Here is a 12,285-nt window from a genome sequence, read left to right as displayed (position 1 = left end):
GGGGTGTGGGGGAAAGGTATTCCAGTGGAGTTAAAGTTGCGGGTCTTTGATGGTATTCTGATAAGACTGAAAACGGAACTCTGAGTGTGTGCGATTTAGTGGTTGCCCTCCTACAGTTGCCCTCCTTATTCTAGGGCCATTGCTGCCTTTTCAGGGAAAAGTTTACTCCTGTGTCTGCTTCTTTAGAAGTAACACCTGGTCTGCACACACCCTCCAGTCCTATCCCTCAAGTAATGCTTCAGAAAGCGGCCAGCCGTCACCAGTGCCCACGTTCACCATGGACACAGCAGACACAGCGCCACCGCGGCCAGCTGCAGGGCTCCTGCCAGGCCCGGGTCCTCTCTCCAGGAAAACACCGATGCTCCGGTGAGTTGGTCATTATCCAGGAACACCGGTGGTCCTTCCTTCACAGCATAATCACCATGAGGGGACGGTTCTAACTCATGTTTTAAACAATGCTTTTAGGAAGCCGCCGGTCAAAGTGTTTGCTGGTTTTTTGCTTGTTTGTTTGTTTTTCAATGGGACTCTACCTGCTAATTTTTGGGTGGATAACCTTTCAGTAAAATATGGTGTGGAATTTCAAAGTAATGTATAATCTCTTGAAGAGAGAGGCCAGCCAGGCAAGTTGGGACTCAGAAAGGAAGGGGAAGAGATGGAGGAAACAAAGCTAAGTGACAAACCAGGAAAGGGACAGGGACAGCGTCCCAGAAGGAGCACCAACTGGCAGGGGCAGAGGACCTGGTCCCAAAAGACTCGGCTAACAAAGGTGATGACACAGATCCCCGCCCTCTGAGAGGAGCTGTGGAAGCCGGCGCCTCCTCACCCCTCCTTCTGTGCTTTGGTTCTTCTCCAGAAAACGGAAGGAAGCCGGAGCGGGGAGACTGGTTACCCTCACTGTTCCCCCTCCCCCTTCCAGGTATCTGGACTTAAAGCCACCAGCTGGCGTGTCTGGGAAGGAGGTGGGAAACCCCCAGATCCCCCTACAATGTGGTTCCTGAAAAAGCAAACTCCGGGACTCGGTACGTCTGAAGGTAACAGCAGTATATTCAAGTGAAACCATTTTCTTTTTAAAAAACAAAGAAAAAGGTACGAGTGTTAGTTTTCACAATGAGGTTATGAGTTCCGGGCAGCTGGCAACGACCACTGACCCTCTCAGTGCTCTGCCTCCTGCCCCACCACAGGCACCAGGGGACCCGGTGCCTCCAGGCGGCAGGAGGGGCGGCAGGTCCCGCCATTCGGGAGCAGCCCGAAGCTCAGATGGTCGGGGATGTGGACACAGCGTGTGGAAGCTTCCAGCCGGCACCTGCCCCAGGCTAGCCGAACACTGTGTTGTGCTGCTGGGTCACCCGGATGAATGTCGTCCTCTTGCTGAGCTCTTTGAGCTTGGCAGCCCCCACGTAGGTGCAAGTCGACCTCAGTCCCCCCAGGATATCCAGGATCGTGTGTTCTACATTTCCTCTGTAAGGCACTTCCACCGTCTTGCCCTCCGACGCTCTGGGAGAAAAAGGAAGTGCTTTTTTACCCCATCTCTTCTTCCTTAGGGACCAGTTACTCCCAGCTCTCGCCCCTGAAGCAGCCCCAGGGCCCTCTGGTAGCCAAAGGCCCCTGACCCCACGCCCCCAAGGCCTCAAATACAAGGCTGGCCCCGCCCGCCCGCATCTCAGATGGGCAGGTCCTCCCACCTGAAATGCCTGACCTCCTGCCAGCTGCTCAGAGCACCAGGGAAGCATCTGTGAGCAACCCGGACCTGCTCAACGCATTCCTCTCAGCAGCGGGCCTCCCCTCTGCCCCACAGAAACTCACTTCACCTTTCTCCCCACCTGTCTGAGCTCCTGTCTCCCGCTGTGGGCAGGAGAGCAGAAGTGGGGGGTTATCTCCAGGCCAACCCGACACCGCCCCTTCTCCCCTCCCTGATCAACAACAGAAGACCCTGGAGCTTCACCTGAGCGTCTCCCAAGGAGTAGGGGAGGAGGAGGAGGAGGAGGAGGAGGAAGAGGAGGAGGAGGAGGAGGAGGCTGCCAATGAAATGCACACTCTCACCCAGCAGGTTATGTAGGCACCTCCACCAGCAAGATGCCCTGACTCCAGTCCAACGGCCTGCCTTCCCAGGGGCACATTCCCCCAGCTCACTCCCGCGCTCACGCAAGTCATACACCTGCGGTGCTGGGTGTGGGGTAAGGTCCCAGCAAGGTGGAACCAGAGTAGAACTTGGGACTTTTATAGCACCGAGCCTTGAGAGCTTAGGTTAGCATCTTCCTGTTTCTGGAGGAGCATTCAGAAACTCCGGTCCAGTGTAACGTGCAAACCCAAAATCTGTCCTTGCTGAGTTGGCCCTTCCTCACAAAGCCTCCAGTGACACTGACTCCACATGTCAGGTCCCTTCCTGCCAAATGGGGACACGGTCCAGACCTGCTTTTGGAGAGACTGCGCAAAAAAGGAGACCCCCAATGTATACAGAGCTAGCCCCACCTAAGGGCCAATCTGGAAATTTTAACAATTACCAAATTGTTACTGGAACTTTCTCTAGCTGGTCTCTCTTCAACTATTAAAATACTACCTCCTGATTAGAAACATAGTACCTGAAATTTCAAAAGGGAAAAACTCTTGTACACTGAAACCTACACATGCAAGACTGCCCTTGGGTGAAGTCTGTGTAGACCATGACTAGACCACGGGCTGGCCTAGCGGCTGGCTTAGGGCACTGATACCAGGAAGCGGGAGACTCAGGTCACTGCTCTCTGTGACCAGAGACCAGCGTCCTTGCACGCGTGCCTGCCATGCCTGCCCTTTCATTTTCTGAGGCCCAGGCCTTCGGGGGCTTCCTGGAAATCGCCCAGATTCTCATCCTGGTTCTCTGCTAACTGCTGACAGCACCTTTTGCAAGTCCTTTACTGCTGCCGCTCAAGTCTTCTCATCTGTAAAACAATGGTGCTTTGATCTCCTAAGGATGGACAGCGTGAGGACTGAATAAATGGTTAACGACTGGGAAGGAACTAGCACAGCATACATAACGGGGTCTTAACTAAATATAATGTCAATGAGGAGAACCATTCTCATGAGGAGACAATGGTGATGAGGCTGCAAATGCCCAGGAAAAGAGAGGGAAAGGTGGAAGGAAGGAAGGGAGGAAAAGGAAGATGGAAAACAGATACATCCTGCAGGGCTCAGGCTGCTTTTTGGGTCAAAGTCCTGATTCCTCCAAGGGTGTCTCTTTCTTGTCAAAGGTTCAAATACACGTTCAGATAAGAGTCTTGTTGCTCCTGAATATTTTATCACCTGTTGTGTCTGGACCCTGCTGACGTGACAGGAGATGACTTTTCTTTTGGCCCCTTGGCTTCTGTCCATGCTGGAGCCTCGTGGGCCTTCCCTGTCTGCTTTTCTTAGACCCCAAAACAGATGCGACAGCTACAGGGCAAACAGTGTACTCCAGGCAAAGTGGCCAACTGCCGCCCCCCATGGCTCCTCACACCCCAGTGCCCAGGAGGCCCCGCCCACCTGGGATGTGACAGTGGCTGCTGGGAAAGCGGGGAGCTTGGCCAGAGGTCTCCCCTCCTCCATCAGTCACCACACAGGCTGCGGGGAAGGAGTGTGCCCTTGCTCTGATCATCAGAGGTGGCCAGTCAGTCCCCTACTCCTCTTTCCCACCCCGCCTTCCCCATTCTATAATGTTCTATTTATTGAGGTCCCCCCAAAAGAGAAAGACTGGCAGAGAGAGGATGGAAGTCCCCGGTTCCCTACAGAAGAAAGAGCTTGAGAGATGGTGCCCCACACTGCCCCCGCCTGCCCACCTGCCCGCCCACTGCAAATCTCTGCGAGTGCTGATGTTTCACCTCTGGATTGGTTTGAACCTTATGTAATGCACCTGGATCCCATGTCCTTACAATAAGCGGTTAGTGTGGAAGGAATAGTGGGACATGGAGGGTAGGAATGGTAGGACACAGAGGGCTTGGGTTCCATCCCAGCGCTGAGGCTTCTGGGGAAAGACAGTTGGCCTCCCACAGGGGACTTTCTCCTGAGTCTAAGGACCTCCGTCCTGCCCCTCCATGTGCCCTGTCATCAGCGCCAACCCCAATAAGGGCAACAGCAGCCTCTCTGGAGCAGGGCAAGATCATAGATATATCATCATATAAACACACATGCAGGCAATAAAATGGAAGTGATTTTAACCACTGTCGCCCCAATAAACCTAACTTAAAGGTAAACCAATAACAGATGAAAGTGAACTAAAGGCCAGGTTATCTTTCAGGATCATGGATTTAAAAAAAGAAGAAATGCAGATGTAGCATCCCGTCTACAATGAGGGGCAATGACGTGGCTAAAGATGACGCCTGTTTCAATGGTCAGAGCCGACAGGTGCTGTGTGAGGCCCGTGGGCGAAACATGGCATTCTTCAAGAAAGCTGAGCACCACGTGATGGTACAGAACCAAACCTGTTTCATACGCAATGAAGACCCTTCTTCAACCCAATTCTCGCAGCCTGAACACATACCAGGCTAGAGGTCAGAGGTCACTGGGAGAGGTCAGCAGAGGCTCTACCAGAAGGAAGTCTGGAGTGTCACCTCGGGGACTGGTGAGCAGGAGCCCTCCCTACTCTCACACACCCCAGTCCATGTCCAACCCATCCCCAATCAGCTCTGCCATCACTGCCTTCTGAGGGCCCCCAGCACTGCACACTAGCTGGGTAAAAGTATGGCTACTTACAAAGAGCAAGACAGGTTTTGCAGCCCCTGCCCGTGGTGCTTTACTATAAAGAGAAGCACCGTGCTCTGAGACCTGCTTCCACCCGTTTCGGAGAGGAGCAGGAGAAATGCCAGTCCGTGCTGGTGAGAAGCCTTACCTGTACTCGGCCACCCCTCCTGCGTGTTTCATCATGGCTGTTTCGGAGCTCATCCCGTAGAAGAGCTTGAGCTTCTGCCCGTCCCTCTCAATCACCTCCCCAGCACACTCAGCGTGGCCCGAGAACATGCCTCCGAGCATGACGAAGTCTGCTCCGGCTCCTACACGCCCAGCGTGGGACAGGAGGAAGCAGCAATGGAAAGAGCTCAGAGAAAACAGGCTCCGGGAAGATCCAAGTGCCACCCCCTCTCACCCTCCCGCCACCTAGTTACCATCCAAAGAGAAGCCCACCTCTCCCCTCCGGACAAAGTTTAACAAGGGCCAGTCCTCCGTCGTCAACAATGAGCACCTTCCGAGGGTGAACTTAGACTCTGAGCAGCATTGGAAGTTGCCCGCTGTCCATCTTATCCCTGATGCAGTATCTGCTCTACAAGGTCCCCACCAGGCGTCTGGTCTACCTTCAGCTCTTGGCACGCTCACACTGTGTACATCGTGAGGCCTCGGAGCAGACCAAACCTCCTATACCAGAATGGCATGAAGGACAGAAACCTGCACGTGTGTATGTACGCATGGACATGTATAGTGTAAAACTCCACCTCCCACCTCTGTTGTGATATTTGCCTTCTATAATAGAATAAATAATATCCCATGTTAATCACCAAATGGCATGAAGCCTCCAGGCCAGGTGCAGAGGACACAGGGGTGTTGACGCTGCCTTTGAAGGCTGCACTGGGACAGGGCCAGGAGCTGCTGGAGCAGCAGGACTGGCCACTGCCGTGTCCCAGGTCTGTCCCAGTGCCTGGCACATGGGAGACGCCCATGCCTGGTTGTGAAGGAAGTAAAGGGTGTATGTGAACAGAAACCGTCCCACCCCCCCGCTGTCCATGGACAGCTGTGCAGACAGGGTCTCCACCGACTGCTACAAACCGCTGCAGCCGCTGCCCAGGAAGTCCTAGCGAGGGTTCACATTCGGAACACGAGGACACCAGGGGACAGATACACTACGTCAGTGGTCAGCAAACTGTGGCTCTCGAGCCACATGCGGCTCTTTGGCTCCTTGAGTTTTTAGCAAAGGCCAACTTAGTAGTACCCTAATTAAGTTAATAACAATGTACCTACCTAGATAGTTTAAGTTTAAACTATGGCTCTCAAAAGAAATTTCAATCGTTGTACTGTTGATATTTGGCTCTGTTGACTGTTGAGTTTGCCAACCACTGCCTTAAGTCATTAGGATGAAGGACAAGGAGGAGCAAGCATAGGAACCCTGAAAAGTGGCCATGACCCCTTCCATCTGGTTATTTAAATAGTTATGAGGACTCCGGGGGTGGGTTGGGGGCTCGGCCTTACAGTGCCTTCTGCCAGCATCTCTGACAGGCAGGCTGCCCAGCAGGCCCTTTGGCCTGGCACCACAGGGCTTCCCGCCTGTAACCAGCTTTGAGCCATTCCTTGCAGGGTCCCTAACACAGATGTTGGCTCCGTGGTCCCTGTGCCATGATTATAAGGTGACTGAGAAAGCGGAAGTCAGCCAGGCCCCCTGATGACCACAGCCTGGGAGCAGATGGAAACAGCGGGAGCACAGACACAGGTCCTCAATGGTGCTTTGAAGAGGCTTCTAATGAACCTCGTTTCTGACCCTTCCAGGCCTTTCCCACCAGCATGTTCCCTGATCCAGTCCCTCTTCTCACGCTCCCTAGCTCCCCCTGCACTTGCTGGAGGGAGAGCGGACGAGGAAAGACACCAGGAACCTCACCCAGACCTGCTACCTACAAGGCTCCTTCTTCGGGACCAGGCACCTTAAAGTGTACTCAGCTCCCACTCTGAGCAGGGACACGCGTGCACCATTGAGAAGATGCTGCTCCCACCCATCAGCATGGAGAAGAGGCTGCTCAAAAGTCAAAAGTGAAAATGTCCTTGGCCGGTGGCCCTTCCATCAAGGTAACTGAGCGTACCAGGACAGTGAGAGGCCTGTGTTCTCCCTGCTCCGCCCCAAGGCTGGGACCCTGACTTTGTCATTTGCCTCTTGGAGCCTTGTCCCTGGGACATTCTCCAGGGTTGCTACAAACCCAGCTGCTGAGAACACTGCCCCATGCTTCCTTTTGTCATTACCAGTGTTTAAAAACAAAGCGAGAGCCAGTGCCCAAGCCTAGGCCATTCCATGGGGTGAACTCTGAACCAGTGATGGGGGGGGGAGGGGCCACACTGGTGAGGGGAAGAGCCACGGGCATCCCTGATGCCAACAAGTCTCCCTTCATTGAGCAAGAACAAATAAATCAACCACAAATGTGACTGTGAGGACAGGAGAGGAGGGTGGAGCCATGGAGTTCGGTTTCTGCCTCCTGCCAGTCAATACATAGGGCTCCCACTCCACACTCCGGAGGACCCAGCCGTGTGGGCAGCTCTGACCTCTGCACAAAGTTTGCACGGGTTGAGGGGTAAGCGGTGGGCACAGTGTGTTGAGATGCTTTCCTGAGAAAAACCCTCTGGCTCACAGCAGGACACTGCTGCCCCCTAGTGGGAAACGGGCTCCTCAGCCTCCTGTAAGAAACTGCTTCTGAGAAGCCAGCCCCCTGCTGGGGTTTCCCCACAGACCCTCCCTGAGGTTACTGCTTATTTGGACCTGATCCAGTCCTTTCTACAAGACCTGAGCCTTCTCAGCCGTGATTTCTGAGCCATGACTTCACCACCCCTTGCCTGCAGGATGCCATCCCTAAATCTATCCATGGGTGCTCGGCCTGCTCTGCTGAGCCAGAATGAAACTGATGCCAGGATTTGGGTCTGAAATCCAGGGAGAGGACACTCAGGACTGGCCCAGAAAAACCCCTGCAGGTTCCACCTCCTCATTCCAGATTCCCCCCAACCTCCCTTCCAGGTTCCCACCCCTCAGCCAGCTCACAGCTGCAGAGAGCTGCCCTGCCTCCACCCCACCCCGCCCTCCATTCTCCTCACCAAAGGCTTTGGCGACATCTCCTGGACACGTGCAGCCTCCATCCTTCAAAGAGGAGAGCAGAAAGGGTGTCAGTGGGAGCTCACCAGGCCCTCCCTCTCCCCTGAGGTGACTGGGAGTTGATACCTATACCCACCCCAGCCAAGTACACAACCCTCAGAGCCAAAGCCAACACTCCCCTCAACAGGCACCGTCCACCCCAGCCCTGCCCTCTGCCTGGGAAGCTGCTGAGCACCAGGGGGGCTCCCCCCTCTTCCTCCTCCTCTTCCTCCTCCTCCTCCTCCTCCAGGCTCTTCCTCAGCACGCCCAGCCATCCGCCCTCCCAGTTTGCTCTCATTCAGTAGTCACCTCTCCCCACCTGCCTGGAGTGAGGTGAGATTTATTTAGTACAAGGGGTGGCTTATTTTAAGAGCCAGAAAGGACACCGAGTTCGGTCCTTTATATTCCCAGGCCCCCCGTGTTTCTAATTCCCCTTCATGTAATGTGCCCAGTTACCTTAGTCAGACATGCGTTCGTGACACTCGCCCTCCCCACCCAGGACAGCCTGTTATCCTGGGCTGCCTGGCGGGGTTATATTCAAATGCCAGTAACCTGGTTTCCCGGATGTAAAGCCGCTGTGCTTCCCCACACACACAGAGGGCACAACGTGACCAGCTCCCTGCTATTCTGTGCGCAGTGTGGCCGTGTGGGGTCCAAGAAGGGTAAGGGTGCAGGGTGGTCTGAAGCAGCAGCCAGGCCCACTGGGAGAGGCCAGGAGGCAAATGCACGGGGCAGGCGGGGCTGGCGATCAGGGCGGTGAGAAGTGATAGAGCCCAAACTCAGGGCCGGTCTTAGAGAAACAGCAGGTCTCTGAGGGAAGCATCTGTTGCAGGAAGGTGGGGCCCACCCTCAGGGCGGCAAAGAGCACTGGGAAGAACACAGAACACAGGCCACCAGACCGCCTTGCTTTGCAATTGGCAGGAAGGTGGGTGCGCCGCTGGAGTTGCTCTTTCAAAGGTACAACCCATATGCCCTTCACGTGTCCTGCCAGTTATTTTCAAAGTGCGTTACCTCTTTATCTAAATCAGTACAACACTATAGGGTTTCAAACCTATAATCACAACTTAGGATAATAAACTCATGCTTCTGTTAAAATGGAACCCTACCAGCCCTGGCTGATGTTGCTAGGTGGTTAGAGCATGGGCCTGCATGTGGGAGGGTCGCAGGTTTCGTTCTGGGTCAAGGGCATGTACTGGGTTTCATGTTTGGGGAGCAAGCCGGAGGCGACCAGTCAATGTGTCTCTTTCACATTTGACGTTCTTTTTCTCTCCATCCACTCTCTCTGAAAAAGTAATGGAAAAAATATCCTCTAGTGAGATTAACAACAAATAGTTCCCTAACAATATTTGACTTTAAACACACACACACACACACACACACACACACACACTCACACACCCCTGACACCTTTTGCTCACTTGTGTGTGAGTAAGTAGCCTATGACTGCTGGGGTGTCTCCTGTGGGGCCCTGAAATTCCACGTCACTGTGGTCAGTGTGAAGCCGCAGAAGACCTGAGCTGCCAGGACCCTGAGCAAGTGCGCTCTGCTGCCAGGACGGGCCGGATGTGCAGCGAACAGGACGTGTGACGTGCGGTGGAGAAAAGTCACTTTCACTGCAGCCTCTGCCCGCTCTGTCTGGGCGCCCACCGTGAAATAAACACTGCAGAGCAACACGCTGATGACACATCGCCCAGTGCACCCCAACATCACACCATGCCTCAGGGCATGCGGTCGCTCCCTGCTTCCATTTACAGATGGTTCCCAAACTTGTTCAAAGCATGATTCCATGTTCTCAGGAGGCAGAGCAGTAGGGACAACCTCCGGCGATGGAAGACATTGGTTTTCATACAGAAACATTCATAGCTGCTGGAAGCTGGTTTTAAAGGAAATGTGCAGGGTGTGTGCCAGCAGCACACACACTAAAAGGGTATGCAGGTACTCAGAGGGCTGCGTGTTTTGTGTTTCATGGGTGTTAGCATTACACTTTAGTAGGAAAGGCATCACATTACATGAATGGTGTTCAATCAGTGAACTGTCAGGTTACCTCTTCTTAAAAAAAAAAAAAAAAAAAAAAAAAAAAAAGAGCCTTGCTTGTCCCTAAAATAAGGGGTAGTAAAAGCAAGCATGGGGTAGGCAGAAGAAATTTGAATCAAACACCGACTATAAGCCAGGAACTGTTCCAAACTTGCCTTGTCTATTCAATCACCACAAGAACCTGAAGTTGGTATTTTGTAAGGGGGGAGGAGTCTGGGGAGGATAAGGGAGGCTCAGAAAGGTTGAATGACTTGCCCAAGGTCACACAGCTATAATAATAGAAGAAGACTAGAACCGTGGTTAAGAGAAAACTAAAAATGTCTAGAAGCATACCTATCAAAGCATTAGCAGCGTTTAGCCTAAGATGCTGGCAGTCCTAGTCATATTTATTTCCTTTACTTTTATTTGCATTTTCTAACTTTTTCTAAGCTAAACCTACTTTTGTTGAGGAATTTTTCAAACCTAAAAAAAAATTATTTGAAATAATTTGTGTAGGTATTTCTATTGTAAATAAAGGTCTAGCTGTTCGTAAAGTACTACATTAAATCAATAAAATTATATGCGCCAAAACCGGTTTGGCTCAGTGGATAGAGCATCAGCCTGCAGACTGAAGGGTCCCAGGTTCAATTCCAGTCAAGGGCATGTACCTTGGTTGCGAGCACATCCCCAGTAGGGGGTGTGCAAGAGGCAGCTGATCAATGTTTCTCTCTCATCGATGTTTCTAACTATCCCTCTCTCTTCCTCTCTGTAAAAAAATCAATAAAAATATTAATAAATAAATAAAATAATATAAAATTATAGGAAATTTGCTGATCAACCTTTACTTCTTGGCCAAGGGCCAATGAGGAGACGAGGGCACCGCCTGGGTGTAGGGAAGGAGAAGGCTGGGGCTGCTTTGAATGAACCAACGCTCTCTCATTAACAGACCCCCACAACCTCCGTGATAAGCACGTTGAACTCAAGTACAGAAGAGACAATACTAGTCCCATCAGCGTTACAAAGTCCAAGCCATTGGGTTGTTGGTATAAATCCCTCCCTTTCCAATTGTCTGGTGGGTGCTGATTCTTGACTCTGTGCTCGAGGACTCTGAGGGGGAAGGACTTGGTATCTATAACAATAAAGGCATAATATGCTAATTAGCCCAGAAAGTCGAACAACCTTCCGGACGTGCTTCTGGATGACCTTCCAGAGGAAGCCAGGGCTACGAGGGCTGAGCCCATTGCATGAATTTTGTGCACTGGCCCTCTAGTGGAACAGGTAAAACTGAAGTTTCCTGAAGCAATGTGGTGGGAACATGAGCAGGCTCGGGATCCTGCGGAACCTGCATTCTTTGTGACTGCAGCAAGCCCTTCACCCTCTTGGAGCTCCCTCATTTTTAATGAGGGAGGTCAGGGGGGAAAGTGGAACACCAGAGATGAACAGACTTTGGTCTGAGTGGTGACTCTGCCGCCTACCATCAGTGTGATGCTGAACAAGTTACTTAAGGACTCAAAGCCTCAGTCTCCTCACCAGGGATGCTTATTAATTGTATGTGTCACCTTGACTGGTTAAACGTTAACCTGTGTGTGTCTGTGGGGTGTTTGTGGATAAGGGTCACATTTGAATAAGTAGACTGGGTAAAGCAGATTGTCCTCTCAATGTGGGTGGGTCCCATCTAATCAGTTGAAGGCTTAAATGGAACAAAAAAGTTGACCCTTCCCAATGAAGCATTGTAACCTCCATCTTGAATAAAAAAAACTGGTGTTTGAAAGTCTCTGCTATTGTTAGATAATCCCTGTCCCATAAACTCTGTCAATATAAACTATGTCACTTTAAGACAGTCTCTTCTTATTCTATAAAATGACTTTTAGTTCAAATAATAAAAAAAGATAAACTTAACTGTCTGACCTTGCAAGCTAGCCATCCAATGCAATAGACTAATATAGACTAACACTGATAATAATTCCCATATCCTTATGCCAAGCACTAACTCATTATGTATTCAAGGTTACAACTGTCTGTAACAATAACTCACACAGAGCCCTTTGTAATATCTGCAAACAAAGAGGCTTGAAAAGTATAAACATGGGAGACTTCCTGTATGTGTGGCTCAGAGATTTGGAAGAGATACCTCCCTCTGAGCCTCGCACAATAAACGGCACCTAATTAATTGGCTCATTAAGGCGTCTTGTATCTCATTCGCTGATTTACGATTCAACGCCAAGAGAACTTTTCCTAATTGACTGCCTTTGAATTGGGAAATGAGCTTTTTCCTCCTTCTGGTTCCAAGTGAAATGCTGGCTCTTCCAGGTTCTCAGGCCTGCAGACCCAGACTGAACTCCACCATCAGCTTTCTCTAGCTTGCTGAGTCATCCTGCAGATGGCACTTCTCACCCTCCGTAAGCACATGAACCAGTTCCCTCCAATAAATCTCTCTCTCTCTCTCTCTCTCT

At 51.6% G+C, this 12,285-nt stretch overlaps 1 protein-coding gene across 1 annotated transcript in view; it reads right to left on the bottom strand.

Annotated features, from left to right (window-relative positions):
• Positions 1-1,024: 1,024 nt before the first annotated feature.
• The window catches only part of GMPR (guanosine monophosphate reductase), a 39,917-nt gene continuing 28,656 nt past the window's right edge, over positions 1,025-12,285 (bottom strand). Inside the window, exons 7-9 of the mRNA XM_084872744.1 lie at positions 7,783-7,825; positions 4,838-4,997; positions 1,025-1,494 (exon numbers count right to left, since the gene is read on the bottom strand). Of these exons, the coding sequence (XP_084728870.1) occupies positions 1,314-1,494; positions 4,838-4,997; positions 7,783-7,825 (384 nt within the window). The 3' untranslated portion in view covers positions 1,025-1,313. The remainder of the gene's footprint in view (positions 1,495-4,837; positions 4,998-7,782; positions 7,826-12,285) is intronic.

Source organism: Pipistrellus hanaki (assembly GCF_964339955.1).
Source record: "Pipistrellus hanaki genome assembly, chromosome: 2".
NCBI classification, from domain to species: domain Eukaryota; kingdom Metazoa; phylum Chordata; class Mammalia; order Chiroptera; family Vespertilionidae; genus Pipistrellus; species Pipistrellus hanaki.
Note: the sequence above shows the minus strand (reverse complement) of the source record. Positions and strands in the feature narration are given on the sequence as shown.